The sequence below is a fragment of the Manacus candei genome, unplaced genomic scaffold, assembly GCF_025592945.1.
Source record: "Manacus candei isolate 608988 ecotype Guabito, Panama unplaced genomic scaffold, ASM2559294v1 h1tg000014l, whole genome shotgun sequence".
In the NCBI taxonomy this organism is placed as follows: domain Eukaryota; kingdom Metazoa; phylum Chordata; class Aves; order Passeriformes; family Pipridae; genus Manacus; species Manacus candei.
The window spans coordinates 51063862-51081934 of NW_026138062.1; the positions used below are offsets into that span (position 1 = coordinate 51063862).

The following is an 18073-nucleotide window of genomic DNA, read 5'->3' on the forward strand; positions in this document are numbered from 1 at the left end:
TGTATTCTGAACAGAAGTGTTTCAAGTTATGCAGGTTCAATGCATTTCTGAGAGGACTGAATTGTTAGTTGTGTTTACTAGTGCACTTCTATTCCTTACCAGGTAAGTGCTCTGGGAAAGGAGGGATTTTCCACCACTCTTTAGCCTTCTTACATGAGCTCCCTTAGCTGGTATTTCTGGACAAGTCAGGTGTATACTGCCGTGTGTGATCCATGTAGTATTTACATTTACTTTGGTTTGAATATAGAGTTTGTTTCTCAGTCCTGCAGGCTTCTGCTCCTGTGGTAGTTCAGGCACTCTGGCTGGTCAGGCTGTACTTCTCATGCTCTAGACAGCAGTTTCCTCCCACCTCCTTCCTTAAACCAGGAGGATAGGATGTGATTTCTTTAAGTGCTTACTAAGGACCTGGTGAAAAGCCAGCTGAGAAATCCGGTCATTAATATTGTGTGATATGTGAAAAGCATCTTGAAAGGGTAATAAATAGAGAATGGGTTTGAAATGTTTTGTGAAGTTTGCAAAAGTAACCACATCTATACATCATGAAGATCCTAGAAATGCAAGAGCTGAAATGTTGAATCCGGAAAAAGAAGTGAGGTTTCTTTAGGTACTAACACAACTCACAGGAAGTGCTGACCTCCAAGGGTGTGCAAATTACTCAGGTTTTGTAATTTTTAGTGTTCTCCATTTTTTCTAAGGCAAATGCTCTAGCAGGGATTTTTTTGGTGACTAGGCATTAGATCATTTGAAATTAATCACCTGTACTTCTTGAAACTTAGAGTTCCTATCAGTATGTACTCATAAAAAAGAGATCTGGTTAAAAACAAAAGCTTTGATTCAGCAAGATTTTGAATACTCTGGGTCATTTCCATGTCACACAAGCACAAACTGATGTTTAGCTGTATGAGTTAACTTTGATAGAATTGCTCATGTGTATAAAGCGTTTTGTCCTTAATTTTGTTAGTGCCAAGTGCTTGACACTTACTGGGGTTAAGTCCTTCGATCTTGTTCCGTTCAAAATTATGAAAAGCATCAGTTTTCAGGAAAAGCAAGGAGAATATGTGCTAGGTGTCTTCAATATGCAATTGCAGTGGAAATATTAAATATAAATGCATTAAAAGAGAAAAACAGGGCTAGTTTAGAATTGCATATGAATTATCTACATTGAAAACAGGTCTCTTTTGGGGAACCAGGCTGATACTTCCTGTGTTTATTTATTGAAGGAGTTTGTGTATAAAACTTCTAGAGCAGTGATTATTTATTTCTGAAACAACACAAGCGTTTTCATCAGACTAGTATTTTACCAAATCAGTGTATTCACCTGAAAATAGAGGCATATAATTGAAAGACAGAGGTTAGGTGAAGCCAAGTTCACCTAAGAGATACATACAGGTATTCAAATGTTGTATAGGTGAGTAAAAGAAAGAACGTTTCAGTGATGTTCAAGTTTAGAACAAACACATTTGGTGTCCCAGCTGTTTATCCTGTGTCAAATAATGCTATTGGACCAGCTGAAAAACCATAATCATAATCATAAATTACAATAATAAAAGTTCTTGGATTTAAAGGTTTTAACGTGTGTGTGCATAGAGTAATGAAAATGTGTTTAGAACATAAAATTGTACGCAAAGAGTAGAGAAATAAAAATACTTGACAAGTTAATTCTTAAGTTTTTCTCAGAAAATTAGAAATGAGAAAGTTAACGTCATGTAGAGTTGGATTAATAATCATCAGTTACATATTTTTTTTAAAGTTTTGCTACTCACTAGCTTATAAAATTAGCATTCTGCAAATTTGCCACTTGGTGGTGCCACATTGATTCATAAATCACAGATGTGAGCTAAGATGAGCTGTTGAAGTTGTTTCTGAGGAGTGCACACTAAGAGATGTATAAATTTGGTTGGAAGACTTTGATTCTGTGACAGTGGTGGTGCAGCTGTGTTCAGCAGCAGTTCTGGCCTCCATTCCTCAAGCCCCATATCTGGAGTCCTCCTCTGTCCCTCCAGTACAAAAGACAGTAAGTACATAGCAAAGCTACATCTATGAGGACGGAGTTTCTGGAACGTTTCTCCCATACCTTGCATCCAGCCAAAAAGAGTTTGGATTCAGTGATATTCCAGAAATAGTGCAGAATATGGCTTTAGAGTCTCTGGAGGCAGCTGCGGGTGTGCTGCAAGTGGTAGTATTTTTGTAGGTGTTTGACTGAAGTACTTTCTGTCCAGTTGTGGTTTTAACACTGCCAAAATTGTTACGTATTTATCACTGAGGTCTGTTTCTTTGAACTGAAGGAAGGGCAATGATTATCCTAAATGTAAATATAAACAAAAAGACTCATGTGATTAAATTAACTTTATTCCATCTCTCAGTTGCCGGGCTGCTCTTCAGCAGGCTTGAAGTTCCTGTGTTTTATTAAAATTTCTGAATTTGTCACAGTGTTACCAGTATTTGGCATTGAAGAATGTTTGCACCAGACTTAACAACTTCTTTTTTTTTTTTCTTTTTCTCTCTTAATACTGCAGTTCCAAAAGAATTGGTGGAGCTTCACTTGAAACTGATGAGAAAGATTGGGAAGTCTGTCACAGCAGACAGATGGGAAAAATATTTGATCAAGGTACAATATGCACATTGTATTATCCTGCAAAGCTGGAATATGGTTATGATGAGTAGTTGTGTGAGCAATACCTGGTATGAATTATAGTGAGCCTTGGGCTGTGCTGTGGCCAGCATTGATGTGTGTGCCCAGACTGTAGTTGCATCAGATCCCAGCTTAACTTTCAGTCTGCCTAGGCTTGTGTAAAAATATATCTGAAAATAGGCATTATCTTCTGCATGTAAAAGAGTATCCACCTTCATACTTGGTAGGAAAAATACTTTTTTGAGCATTAAGACACTAAATAAAGAAGATTTAGTAGCTTATAAGTGGGCTAAATCGAGCCGAGAGATTTACACAGTAACAATTCATTTGTATATCAATCGTGGATATAATTTAATGTGATTTGGTTGGTATTCATACAGGAACTAACCATATAGAGGTCTTTTAGCACGTGTTAATAATAAAAGAAGGTATTGCAGTGATTTATATCTACATGCTCAGAATGGCACAGCTAAGATGAAAATGTAGTTATGCATCAGTAAAAACAGAGCATCCTGTTGTTTTACATAATTCTGTCTTGGTATTTGAATTGCTGCTGTGCCATTGTTGACACTTCACATGCAAATAGTTTTCAGTTTAAGTAATATACACTTCTTCAGAATATAAAAATATATGGATAGTCAAAATTAATAGGTTACTATTTCCCCTCTGGATATGTTCCATGTGTCTTTCTATCCACAGAATTGCAATCTTATTATTGTCTGTACAGCCACAATCACATCTTGCTTAGAAATACAGCATCATGGTAATAGCAACTGTACAAATAATGGCATTTGACAAATCCAGTTGCAGTTTACCTCCTCAAGTGCTATGTATAAGCTTTACAGAGACAGGGATTTGTCTTGAGGTTTGTGTAGCCTTAAGATGACAAAGTTTTTAGGACTGGGAATATGTTGGGGAATAACCTGGTGAAGAGTCTTAAATTAACTCTAATCCCTTACCCAGTTGTAAAGTATCGATGATATTTTTAAAAAATAATTATGTAATAATGTATATAACTTCTGTATACTTTCTGTATTACCAAGTACTGTGGTTACTGAATTATGTTAAATTCCCTAATAAACCCAAAAACCATTGCAACAAGCTGAGAAAACCCAACTCTGAGTCGAGAACTTATGTACCCCATTGAAGCCACTTATCAGTTGTGTTGTAAGGAGAAAGCAGAGGGATAAAACAAGTTTATGAGGGAGTAGTTTGGAAAATCTTATTCAGCAGGCACTGAAAGGATGGGGAAGCAGTAAGGAAACCTTCCCTTACACCCCTGTTAAGACCGAGTAAGTATTAATAAATTCGACTTCATTTAACAGTCTCCAGAGCTAACTTGAAATCTATTCTGGACAGTGGTTCAAAGTAACCTTGAAGAACAAAGGAATTTGACTATAACTAATTAGAAAGGTATGCTAATATTGTCCCAATTTCAAAGGAGTATAATTAATTTAGAAAAACAAGGAAGAGCATTGGGAAATGTCACAAAAGCCAGGAAAAACTGAAAAGATGTGAGACCACTGAGAGCATTCTTCCCTGATACCAGCAGTATTGTTCCACATATTATTGATACACTCTAAGAGGCGAACTTGACCTGTTTTCCCTTTGTTGGAAACTACTAATGTGTTTCTTTGCTAAAACAGGGTTTGACATTTTCTAGATGTGACCATGTTCTTACTTAGGCAGAAACTTTTTGTGGAGGACTTACATGCACAAATATTAAGAATATGTAGGTATTACTATGTTTTGTTTATATACCAACTATTTTTAAATGTATTTCATTTGACTGTTGTGCTTATAAAGAGTATGATAAAAATTGTCTCTAAGATATGGCTGGTATTTTGACAGATGAATGTATTTTGGGATAGGAAGTGAACATGATAGTTGAGAGTTCTTTCCCTTCCCTCTTCTGGAGGTGAACCACCCAAGTCACCAGCATGCTCACTAGTCTTTTTCTGGCAGAAAATGGCTGTAGGGCTCCAGGAATCTGACTTTTCTCCTCTATATAGGGAATGTATGTGGTCATGTATGACCAACATAAAGAAATGGCTTGTCCTAAACGTTCCAAAAACTACAAGGAACTGTCTATCTTAGCTGTTCTTTGAGAAGCAAGTAGTTAAGTCACATTGAATTGTCTCCTGACAAAATGTTCTATTTGACTATTGTCAAACATATTTTGCATTTTTATACAGATAAGATTTCTCTGGACTGGTCCATTTGGAACCTTCAATCCAAAATCAGCATGTTCTGGATACACTTGTCTTTTCCAATTATTAGAATTCAGGCATCTGTAGTCCCACCCAAACAGGCTCCTCTGCTATGTCTTTCACCTTCCTGTTTTTGTTGTTTAAAGTGAACATTTCGAACATGCCAATAGTAAGTGTCGGGTGCCATCTAGCTTCTTTGGAAATATTTGAGAGAGTGAGCTGTTCCAGCATCTCTTTCAGGGTGGGAAGGTGCTGACCACCCTTTAGCCTGCAGAAACCAGCTGCTCCTGCAAGCAGCAGGTTTTTGATCAGTGTGAAACATACCCTCAGTGAAGGCAAAGACAAGATTTCAGCAGAGCCTAAATCAATGAGATGTGTAGTTCAGGGTTGTGACAGTACTTGTCAAGAGAAAGCACAATTATCTGGGTTTTAATTGTCAAAATGTAGTCATTTCAGTTTGAACAGATACTTCCTCAGCTCTGATGTCTCGTAGCTCTTGCTTTGACAGTCACACACTTCCACAGCACATGAAGCTTCTCGTTATTGCTTTCATATTTAATGAGTAAGTAATGAACAGCAACTGGCATATGCCTTGAGCAAGGGTTTTGATGTATAGTTTCCCAGTGTTCTTCACATTATGTAGTTGAATATGAGAGAAAAGTAGAGAAACCTCATTTTGTGAGTGGGCAGCGTTTGTCTCCTGCTGTGAGCTTTGGCTTTGCATCAGAGAAGTCCCTGCGTAGTATTCCTTAACCTCAGAGCAAGAAAATCTGCTCTTCAGCAGGATCCCTTGTGACCAGAGTGCTCTTTGGTGTTCTCTGTAGGTTGTAGTTTAAAGTCACAGTATGATTTGTGGTGGCTGAGGTGATCTAACTGCAGTCTTACCCTTGGGCCACTTAAGAACTGGTGTTAGTACTAGGGATTGTGGAGGGTCAGTAATGTGGCCCAGGCGATAGTGGAGGGGTAGCAGCCCCTTTTCTTGGTTGGAGTCCAGGTAGATCTGCTGATCTGTGTTTCTGGTGGGTAAAATGTAGGGTTATTTTTGCTGCTGTTTCCAGATGTGATTTCCAGATGCTGCTTTCAGATGTGATTGACAGGTTTCTAAGTAGCTTGGTGACTGTATCTTGTTTTTAATAATAATTTGGTGATTGGGAGACTATGCTGTTTTGATTGAGTCCCTCCTTGCAGACTGAAGGGCAGCAGCACCTCATGTGTTGGTTTGGACAATCATGATTCAGCAATGACACTTCAAAATAATCTCAGCTGGTAGTGTAGCTGTGATCAGCTTTCACCTCCTCGTGGATATTTCCACTGGAATAGCCTCACCAACTGGAGATCCTGCCACGTGTCCTCAGCTGATGAGTAGCTTGTCTCTGATCATGAGAGCTGTCTTAAGCTTGTCTGAGTTGTTTAGGAGGAGAGGGAATTCCTTCTCCACCTTTATTATTGGAGTTCATGCTGATTCAATCTATTTATCCTCTATGGCCACTTCTTTTTGTGTTAGTTTTTTCCCCCGTATTGGTGTGGTTGAATTTATTTGCTTTAAGTAAATTGAAATTGGCTATACTTAAAATATTTTAAAATATCTATCAAACTCCTTAAAGCCCAAGGTATTTTCTGAAGAATAATAATTCCACCACGTGGAGTGAGTAGCAGTTGCATTTGTTATCTGCAGTACAGTTGAAGGACTTAGGGGACCCCAAGAGACCCTGACAGCTTATGTGCTAAGTGCTGTAAGGAGATGTAATAAGAAATGCTGTCTACTTCAGAGAATTTATATTCTAAACAGACAGAAATAGCAAAATGTGAAATATTTTGCACAGCAAAGACAAGAATACCTTCCCAATCCAGAGATATGCTATCTAATTTGGGGTGTTTGGAGAATGTGGTGGTGATCAGGGCCTTGATGATCTGCTCTTCCATGGAAGTGCACCAGTGCTTTCTAACCTACCTCAGTTTTATTTTTTGTGTGAGGCTTTCTGACTGCAATCCCAAGGAGATTATGTATAATGAGTTACCACAGTAAAGTACTATTAATAAAAAAGTTTAAAGTTGCTTTTATCTCCTAACCCTGGAAATCTGCTTATTTTGTTTGTGACAGATATGCCAAGAATTCAACAGCACTTGGGCTTGGGAGATGGAAAAAAAAGGATACCTAGAAATGAGTGTTGAGTGCAAACTGGGAATTCTGAAGGTACACATTCATCAACTAAGATTCTAAATTACTTTTTTCTCACTCACTCAAGTATCTTGGAGATTTAGCTTCCTCACTCAAATGTCTTGCAAATTCAGCTTGATGGAACCATAAGTGCATGTATTAAATAGAGAGCTGATCTTGGAACAGACATCATATTCATTATTGTGGGATAGGCCCAAACAGCATGTAACACTTTGTTTGCATATTTTTCACACTTTGTATGACAGTAGTTTTGTGCTTACTGTTTTTTCAACAGCTATTTGTCTTTGCAGTCTACACTTCTAAAAATGTATGTTATCTCTCTGAATTCCAAAGGCAAAGATAGGACTTAATCTTTTCAAGTCTTGAGAAAACTGTCAGGGTTGGTTCCAACTTATGTATGACTTTTAGTGTAGAATGAGAGCTTGTACTATGTAATAAAATTTAGAATAAGCTTTCTAAGCTGGCCAGAAAAAACAAAACAAACCTTGTCTCTCATTTAAAAACAACATGGTCTGGAAAAAACTGATAGCTACAGCTGACACACAGATCCAACAGGGAGAGGCCTAAAACGAAGTTCCAAATTACACTGAAAGGAAGTGAACTGATTTTCTTCTTTCTCTTTATATTTTCGATATTTTAACAGTCTTTCTACTTTCTCACTTTTTCAGTATCTCTGTGAATGTCAGTTTGATGACAATCTCAAGTTTAAGAATATCATTAACGAGGAGGATGCTGATGCCATGCGTCTGCAGCCCATTGGTCGGGACAAGGATGGCCTGATGTACTGGTATCAGCTGGATCAAGAACATAATGTCAGGATGTACATAGAAGAACAGGATGACCAGGATGGATCCACATGGAAGTGCATTGTTAGGTATTCCTTTTTTTTTTTTTCCTTTTTTGTAGGATTTTTAACTATTTGTGGCTGGGACTCAGAAATATATTTCAGTAACTCTTTGTTTCTCACAGAGTAGAACTCCTAACAGTGGGATTTTCTGCCTTCACATCTGTGTTCTAGTGAAAAATCATATAGAGAAATAACTTGCTGATTTGTTGGTAACAGCTATCATATAATTTTTTTCCCGCTTAATTGAGCTACAATGAATATATAGAAAGGGTACCAAGAGGACACTCTTAAGAATGACGGCTCCATACTGGCCAGCTAAATGTCTTAGAAAATAGAATACTCTTGCTTCTTTAACTTCAATTTTATTCAGAAAGTAGCAAGTGGACAGATTTGGTTTTGGGGGAATTATATTGCAATTGCTCCTGTTGGAGGGAATCTAGAGTAGATCAATGAGATGGTCAGAGAACTGGAGCCTCTCCTATGAAGACAGGCTGAGGCAGTTTGGGTTGTCCAACCTGGAAAAGAGAAGGATCCAGGGAGACCTCAGAGCCCCTTCCAGAACACAAAGGGGCTCAAGAAAGTCAGAGAAGAACTTTTTACAGAGTTGTGTACTGGTAAGACAAGGGGTAATGGCTTCAAACTCACAGAGGGCAGGTTTAGACTTGATGTTAGGAAGAAATCCTTTACTGTGAGGGTGGTGAGGCACTGACACAGGCTGCCCAGAGAACTTGTGGCTACCCGACCCCAGGAAGTGTTCAAGGCCAGGTTAGATGGGGCTTTGAGCAACCTGGTCTAGTGGAAGATGTCCCTGCCCATGGCAGGGGAGTTGGAACTCGATGGTCTTTGAAAGTCCATTCCAACTCAAACCATCTGCAGGTTATTTACTGCCATAACTTTAGTTTAAACTTACTAGCATTACTTCTGGTTACATCTAGACAGCTGCTGTGGGTGAATAAAGTAAATGTATGTAAGCAAACAGATCGAGAGCTGAGCGGTGTTTATCTCTTTTGTGCTTTATAGACTCCAAAGATCATTGTCAAAAGTGGAAGAAATCAGGGTTCTACTCCACACTCACAGCAGAAAGCCACAGTAATGCACTGAGAAATCTGAAATGGTTTTAAAACGTGAGATTCCACATCTCAGGGTTGTTGCAAGCCTCCTTTCTTTCTGTAAATCTGGAGACAACAAATTACTGAACATTGGCTTTGAAAAAGAAATGTGAGAACCTTATTATTCTAGTCCATTATGAAAACAATGACTCTGTTCAGTCATGGCTCAAATTCTTTATAGATAAAGGGTTTTTAACAGTTAGATATGCAGTTTAAACAAGGAGTTACAGTGAACTAAGATTCACGTTTCTACAGATGTGCACCAACGTTTTCTTGCTGTCATAACTCCAATAGCTGGAGTTTTCTAGACAACTTGGTGGTGCTTGCTACGTGTTCTTAGGATGCACACTTGCAAAAAGTATCTAAATTGTTTTGCTAGTTGCTTTCGAAAATTTCGCTTAAATGGTGTGGTTGCTTCTTTGGTGCATGAGCAGAAAGCTATAACTTCTCTGTTGAGAGAAAAAAGAAATAGCAAAGTAAAATCAGTGAGGATTGGCAGTAGGATAATGAATACAAGAATAATAGTAGCAGCTTGGATCCAGACCCAACAGAAATTGAGTTAAGATAGATAGGTAGATAAGGTCCTTCCAAAAACATAATTTTATTTTGGTGTGGATAAATGTGAAGGCTTCTGACTGCAAAGTTCCAGCCATTCAGGTTGGACAAGCATTTCACTGTGCTTGTGTTTTCGTTATATAACTCTATAAGGTGTTCAGGGTAATGGTCATTTAAGGAGATAATGTTTGTTTATTTTTCATGAATCCTTTTGGGGTAAGTAAGTGGCTTATCAGACTGTATGTTTTTCACTTCTAGAAACCGCAATGAGCTTGCTGAGACCCTTGAGCTCTTGAAAGCACAAATTGATCCTGCCCTGTTGAAAAATAACAATTCTCAGCAGGAGAACTCATCACGTGAAAGTCCAAGCATAGAAGATGAAGATGCCAAAAAGGGTGAAGAAGCAGCTACACAAGGTTTTCTGCCTTCTTATCTCAAATTTTAAATGTTGTGGTGTGGCAATGTTAGACTTTTCAGCCTCATGAAAAGTTACTGTGTTAGATTAGGACTTTTTAAAAAAGAGAAAAAATGTTTCTGTTCAAAGTAAATCAAGTAAATATTGAATCCTTTGAAATTATAAATATTTTTTGAGTTTTTTAACGCATATTTAAGCTCAAGAATTTATTTATAAGAAGAGAGCTATGTACAAATTGTTTCCTAGGTAATTTTTTTTTATTTTTGCTGTACCCTTTGTATAATATTGTAAATACTCATCATTGTATGTTTTTGTGGGGCATTGAACTGTTGCCAAATTTTTCTTGTTCTAGCAACATTAAAATTTGAAAAAGAAAAAAATCTGCTCGTGCAATGCCATGATTGAAATCAATATAGTATTGGGTGTGGTGTTTATTCTTGCTTTTGAGTTTGAATCAGACAAATATAGGTTATTTCCTCAAATGTTTCACAATCAACATGATTTTTCAAGAAGACATGAGATTAAGTTAAAACAATTAAAAATACTAAAATACTGTAGAAGTGAAGCTGTCCTTACCTATCTCCACTGTATTGTTGTTATTAGAATCACAGAATCATTTAGGTTGGAAAAGATCTCTAAGATCAAAGCAAAGAACTTTTTTCTTTCCTTATTATCATGTCATTGCACATAATCTACTAACTTGCTGACTTGTTGGTTTGTGCATTGGTTTTATTAAGTATCAGTTAGCTTGAAGTATTTTATGTTATAAGAATCTGATCTTTTTTCAGGTCATGAAAAAAGCTAAAATCTTATTATCCCAAGTAATTCTACACCAGTTTTACTACCTTGTATTATTATTTTGTTAAAATACAGGAAAATATTTTCACAATCAGAAACAAGATTTAAATATTACAGAGTGTTTGTAGGTGTTTTTTTTCAAATGTGTATGAGTTAATTTGGTATATGGAATTAGTTGGGGCCTGTCTTGATTCTGAATACCAAAGAGAAAGACCTGGCATTTTATTCGCATTCTTTGTGCAACAAACAGTGTAGAACAGAAAAAATAAATGAAACATTTAGATAAATTTGGAGTTGTGGAAGTATTAAAAGAAGATTGTAGAAATGGCAGTAAATTGTGACAATCACCAGCAGAATTGTCTCTCAGTCTTAGACATTGCTAATATCTAATTCCATATGTAAGTGCCAGCACAACCTGCATGGTTACTGACACTGCAGAACTAATTCCATGTATTGATTTTGCCTTTGTCTCAATCAAGCCAAATCATCTAATTGACATCTCTTCTTCAGATACGATTTTACTTTACCTTGAATTCAGGAGCAGTCATTTGAAAACATTTCAATGAATGTCCACCTTGTAGATAATTCCCCAAATCCTGTGGCACACTCACCTGGCTCAGTGCTTGCATTAGGCTGTGTATTGGTTCAAAATCACCCCTAAGCACCAGTTGCAGAACCACAGAATAGTTTGGAATGGAGGGGACCTTTAAAGGCCATTTAGTCAAACCTCCCTGCAATGAGCAGAGATGTCTTAAACTGTATGAGAGTTGCTCAGAACCCCGTCCAGGCTGACCTTGAATGTTTCCAGGGATGGGACAACCACCACCTCTCTGGGGAACCTCTGCAGGTGTTTCACCTACCTAATTGTAAAAAACTTCTTCCTAATATCTAATCTAAACCTGCCCTCTCTAAGTGTAAAACCATTCCCCCTTGTCCTGTCACTTCAGGCACTTGTCAAAATTCCAGCTCTCTTGTAGCCGCTTTAGGTACTGGAAGGGGCTCTGAGGTCTCCACAGAACCTTCTCTTCTGCAGTCTGAACAAGCCCAACTCTCTCAGCCCATCTCCATAGCAGAGGTGCTCCAGCCCTCTGAGCATCTTTGTGATCTCCTCTGGACTCACTCCAGCAGGTCTCTGTCTCATATATGTAGTGAATAATGAAATTATTTACATTTGCAGTGATTGAAGTGCTGTCAGTGTATTCACAGAGCACTACTTAAAGTCTTTCAGTTGAGAAGCTATAGTTTTTCTTCCTTGTAGTCCAAGGATTGCACTCAAAACCCTTCTAAAGTACAGTGAAAACATATCAGAATATGTTACTGTTTGCAATATGTACTTGTTTGCTTTGTCCACTTTCCATGCAGCATTAAATTAGTTCATACAAAAATATGGTAAACTGACCCAGTGCTTACATGTTTTCTGCTGGCCTAATTGATTGACTCAAATAGCATTAAGAAAACTTGTGCTTTGACTGAGTAATTTTGTATATATATGAAATGCTTTATGAGAAGTTCACGGAGTTTACCTGTAGAACGTCTGCTGGTTTTCAGTATGGAGAAGTTTTGGGATTCTGGTGATCATTAATGAAGTTTGGGAGGAAGCAGTAGGTTAAGGGAAGAAATGGTTGGACAAAGTTTAGACAGAAGTGTAGGGAAGCTGAAAGAATTCAGACAGAAAAAAATATCTCATTTTCACTGTTAAAGATCTTTACAGAGGCGGCTTTTTCTTTTTTTACAAGGGCTCTCTGAGTGGGGGGAAAAAAACAGTCCTGAGCCTTCAAAATGTTACCATTTCTGGTGCCTCATAGATGCATCTTTCACTGCTGTACTAATGCTGAGATTTATATGGGTACATGCATTGTATTTGAAAATATTATAAAATCTGTGAATTCTTCCTCACTGCTCTTTTCTAGAATGCTTTTTTTCTTTGATGTAATTTTTAACTGTCATGTACTGTCCCCTGTATATTTCTAACTATTTTGGAAAGCTCTCATCATGGAAAAAACTACACTAGCTTGGATTGAGAGGGGCAAGGTAGAAGGAAAAAAAATAATCTTTTTGTTCGCAGTTATGGCACACTCGCAAAAGCATCTTTTAAGTGGTAGGAGCTGCTGCTCTGGTATATATAGTGATACTGTATTTGCTTTTTCTAATTAGTTCTATTGCTGGCTGACACAAATCAGATAAAAAATCCTTAGGTATCAAGAGGTTGTGGTAATGACAAATAATGAGCTTAAGCATATAATTACAGAATAGCTCTATGGTTTATTCTGACTGCTGGAGCTGTACTTCAGGCCCTAATAATCTGAGTTAGCAAAGTGGAATAACCTGATTGTTTAATCTCTGCAGGTGTTTCTGGGATATGCTTCTATTCACTGCTTGTTTTAAAAAGAGTAGATGAAGTGGGTGTAGAATATTGTCTGTATGTAGGAGATGTAGTCATTGCCCAAGAACCTGGATGAATTTTGCCATAAGCCATAATGCTGAATGTCTTTTCTCCAAACTGTTGAAGTACGATAGTTAAGAATATCTTGAAAGAAAAACACGTACAAACAGGAGACTGACTTCTCTGAGAAATTTCACTTGAAGGCCTCGGAATCCTACACTGTGTTCTGTTTTCTGAAATAGTCCAGAAACTCAAGTGAGACTTCAGGTCTCTGCTTAGGTTTTATTTATCCTCTGAAAGTATTGTGGTACTACTGAAGAGGGGGCTGGGATGTCTGTTGAAAGAAGCATAAATCTAGAGTTCTGCTGCTGGCTTCTGAAATTTAGGTTTATCTCGGTATATAATTAAACTGAACAGTGATTCTACAGCTAAAAATTGTCAGCCCACTCATTTAATGACAGTTTTAGACAAGTGAGATTTTGAGTAATTGAACAAGAGAAGATTCCTTTGTGTGAGACTTAGGGCTGTTGGTTTTTTTAGATATGCTTTTGTTTTGATGATGTTCTTTGTAATCCTGGAGGTCCCCTGGTTGTTTCATAGCTATTTTTCTCTGTCAACAGAAAATCAGTTAAAAATCAAAGAAGAAAAAGAGCAGGTGGAGGAACAGTCAGTGGAATCAGAAAGCCTTCCTCCTCCTGTGGTCAAAGAAGATGAAAATATGCTGAAAATTGAGAAAGTGGAAGAAAAAGAAATTATAAAATTGCCAGTAATAGTAAAATTAGAGAAACCTTCAGAACACAATGAAGAAAAGCAAACTGTCAAAGAAGAAAGTGACTCCTTTAAAGAAAATGTCAAGCCTGTTAAAGTAGAGGTAAAGGAAAACAAAACAGAACCCAAAGACCTAAAAGAAGTAAAAAGCTGTTCGGACAAAATAGCAGTTCATGAGCCAGAGAGGCTAGAATTTTGTGTTAATGTCAAAACTCCCCAAGAAATTGTGGAGAAGTCTGTGGAAGAAAGCGAAAAACTTAAAAATGACCAGCAGGCAAAAATACCACTTAAAAAGCGAGAGATCAAGCTGACGGATGACTATGACAGTCCGATAAAGGGGCCCCTGTGTAAATGTGTTACTCCAACAAAGGATGTCTTGAAGGAAGAAGGGAAACCAGAAGAAGAAGCTTTTAAGAGAGTCCCTACAATTACTGCTTTGTGTCCTGACGGGAAAGTGCTAGTAAATGGAGAGGTTAGCTGTGAAAAAATAACCCCGAGCGTCATACAAAACAATAAGTCAGAACACTCTGCTGGTGCAAAGGAAGACAGCAGCTCACTGAAAGAGAAAAATGGAAAAAGTGGGGAAAACCTATCAGACTCCCTAAACTCTATAAAAACGTGTGAGATTGAGAAAAATTCCGTAAGTGTGCTGAAAGAGATTGGGGCTGTGGTCTCTGACGTTTCTAATCAGAAAGTGCCTTCAAAGGAGGAATCTAGTCCTGTGGAAAAAGAGTCCCTTGACAGCGCAACTACTGAAACAGTAGCAGAAGAGTCTTCGAACTCTGAAGACTGTGCCAAAACAACTGAAGAGAAACCAGCAACCAATATCAAGGAGGACAGCCCACTGCCTCCCAAAGAATGTTCAGAGAAGCTGGAGACACCCCCAAGTGCATCTGCTCCTGAAGAACTGCCCACGCTTGCACTGGCTGATGAAGAGACTTTGGAAAGTAAAGGTGAGTCTGAGGAGAAAACTGATTCTCCAAAAGCTGCTGAGGTACCTCCTGCATCTGCTTCTCCTGTTACTGTGGAGAAACCTGTTTTGGAAAAGGAGGACTCTGATAGTAAAACGGCTCTATCTGAGGAGAGCAAAGTAGAAGAAAAATCCAACCTTGAAAAACAAGAGGAAGAGCCAAATACCGCCAAAACAGAGCCAGATGGATTAGGTGATGCTCCTGCATCTAATCTAGAGGACTCCTCAGAGAGCAAAAAGGAATCTCCACTACCTAGAAGCAAATTTAAATATAAGCTAGTTTCTGAAGAAGAAAGCTGTGCAACAGAGAACAAGGAAATAACTTCTGAAAGACAGAAAGAAGGAATTAAATTAACAATCAGGATCTCTAGTCGGAAGAAAAAGACAGAAACACCGCCAGAAGAGGTCAGCATTGGCCGCACATTAAGGCGCTCTCCAAGAATATCCAAGCCTACTCCAAAAGTTGCGGAGACTCGGGATCAGAAGACGGAGAAGAAGCGAACTGAAGAGGAAGAGGAGAAACCTACAGCAGCACAAAAAGCAGAACGAAAAGAAGATGCAAAAAAACAAGAGAAGGAGACAAATTCTAAGGTTAACAAGGTAATACAGTTTTATTACCTGGGAGTAGAGAATACCAGCAGCCTTATCTATAAGGATATACACTTACATAGGAATATTGAAGAATATGTTCCTTTTGTCAGTTTTTGCAAGAAACTAGCTTTGCAATTCAGTTAGTGGACTCAACCAATTTTGCAACACCCTGTAAGAGAGTGCTAATATCTGTTGACTTACCAGTTTGTAAAATCTGTCATTTGAACCAACCTAAGTAGACCAAATCAACTGGAGAGAATTCTAAAAGCTGACATGATCAGACATGAGTCTGTCTGGCTGAGTGGCTGAATGGAGACTTGTAGCTCCTGTGGATTTACTAGATGGATACTTGTTGGTGTCTGGTTGGTCAGGATGATCATAAGCTAAAAAGGAACCAACAAATGGTAAAGAATAAAAATATTATCACTTCTCTTTCTAGGTGAAGCCAAAGTTATTGTTGTGGTGATTTCCTGATATAATTTAGCTTTTCTCATGTGGAATACCCATTTTAATTTGGGTGGAGGTATTTTTTTCATGATTGACTTTTGTTTATGCAGCATAGATCTTTAAAAGTACATCAGGGAAATATATCTGTGGCAGTTTGAGCCACATTAGAAAATCCAAAATCCAATTTCCAGGCTTCCCCACCCCTTCCCACAATTTATCCTAACACCAAAGAGAAAACTTTTAGGCCAGAGGCTTCCATAGGGGAAGGGGGAAGTATATACATTTATTTACACAAATAAATACTATACAAACTAAAGGCAACTATATATATATATTATTACACTTCTATCAGTCCTTTTAAGCCCCTCCCTTTAACTTTAGTCCAGGAGAAGCCTTTCAAGGCTGATAATGTAACACAGTCTCTCTCTCTCTCTCGTGGGAGTGTTCAGGGCCCCCTGAACACTCCCTCACCAACCTTCAGCTGTTTGCTGCAGTCTTTTCTCCTCACAAAGTCCAAGAAGGTAGTTCTGAGTCCTTTCTCCTCGGTCCCATGTCAGTCTCTGCTGTGTCATTCTCTCTCTCTCTCAGTCTCATACCTCGGTTCGCTGCTGCTGTAGCTTATCACGGTAGGCATTGGAATCTTCATTCTTCCAAGTCAGTTTTCGGCTGCCCCCAGTCAAAACCTCAGCAGGGCAACTCCTGAGCCCTTGGCCCATCTCCAGTTTGTTACCTGGGATTCTTCCCCCTGGTAATCGAGCCTCCTCCAGCCGTCTCTTGGCTCAGCTTCAATACTAAGCCTTGCATCCACTCCCACTTAAACAGCCAGAGGGAAAAACAGCCCGCTTCTGCAGCTTGGCTGCAAAAGGGGGGAAGAAGAGGGCCTGGCCGCAAGGCCTGCCTCTCTCTCCTCACTTACCAGTTGTTTTGTGAGTCATGTCCCTCACAAACACTCACTCACTCCAATGCTGTCTCTAACTCTGACCTAGGCAGAGTTGGGGGGGCCACAGGGCTCCCCTCTCCCCCCCGGAGTGGGGAAGAAGGAGCCCAGCCACCCCCTGGCCTTCTACACCTACACGCAGCAGACACCAACAGAGAGATACTGCCAACAGCTTCCAGTGCTGTGTATATATGATTTTTGAGCAGAAGTGAACAAAGACGAGTGGTGATCGGCTCTCCAGGGAACACTGCCCTGGCACCCAGTCACCTCTGAGCCCCCCGACTCCCGGGGGGGCCATCTCAAACCATGACAATATCACAGGAAGTTAAACATACATTTGTATAGTGTGCTTCTGAGTCTGTGTATTTATAAACACCTTTTATTAATTTATTTTCTGTTTTTTTCCGGATATGGAGTACAAAAGGGAAACAAGGAATAATGAGTTTGTATTTTTAAAGTGCTCTCTTTTTATATCAACTTGTCAGTTTTTCCACTGCAGCACATTTTTGACTGATTTTGTAGTTTTACCAAAACATTCACTCATTTAGCAAGTTTCTTTCACATATTGCTATGTTGAATAACCTTCATAAACGGAACATACAGTTGATTTTTCAATGAATAACCTTCATAAATGGAACAAACAGTTGATTTTCCTCAATGAATGGTAGCATCTATACTGAAAAAAATCTGTCATAATAAATTTTCCATTTAAATGTTTTAATTAAAAAAAGAAAATAAACAAAAATAACAATGATTGTAAGTCCTGTAAGTGGTTAGAATTTTGAAGTACTGTTGCTACAGGTGTTTTAACTTGATCTCTGTTTTGAAAGATGAAGAGATCAGAAGATGCTTGCTTTTCTACAGAAGTTCTAAAATAATTATGATAGAGGAAGAAGTTGGAAGCTGTTAAGATGTTATTTGATCAAGATAAAAAAATATGAAATTCTTTAATAGCCTATTTTATGTCATTGGGTTACTTTTCTTTTTAAAGAAGGGTCTCTAAAAAACAGATTTGAAATTAGATGATGTATGATGAAGCCAAAACCTTATCTAATATTATAATGGATTTTAAATACCTTTGCTACTGAAGCTTATGGAACAGTAAAATCTCTTAAAGAGGTGGAAATTAATGTTAAGAACCTGAAACAAAATTTTACCAATATGACAAGTACTGCTGTGGTACAAGTTAATTCTGCAAGGGAAATAGAATATTTTGTACATTTTAGTTTATT

The 18073-nt window shown here is 38.2% G+C and overlaps 1 protein-coding gene across 1 annotated transcript in view; it reads left to right on the top strand.

Annotated features, from left to right (window-relative positions):
• The window catches only part of RSF1 (remodeling and spacing factor 1), a 63011-nt gene that overhangs the window by 21673 nt on the left and 23265 nt on the right, over window positions 1-18073 (top strand). Inside the window, exons 2-6 of the mRNA XM_051778654.1 lie at window positions 2517-2608; window positions 6944-7036; window positions 7690-7895; window positions 9791-9948; window positions 13749-15466. Coding sequence (XP_051634614.1) covers window positions 2517-2608; window positions 6944-7036; window positions 7690-7895; window positions 9791-9948; window positions 13749-15466 — 2267 coding nt within the window. The remainder of the gene's footprint in view (window positions 1-2516; window positions 2609-6943; window positions 7037-7689; window positions 7896-9790; window positions 9949-13748; window positions 15467-18073) is intronic.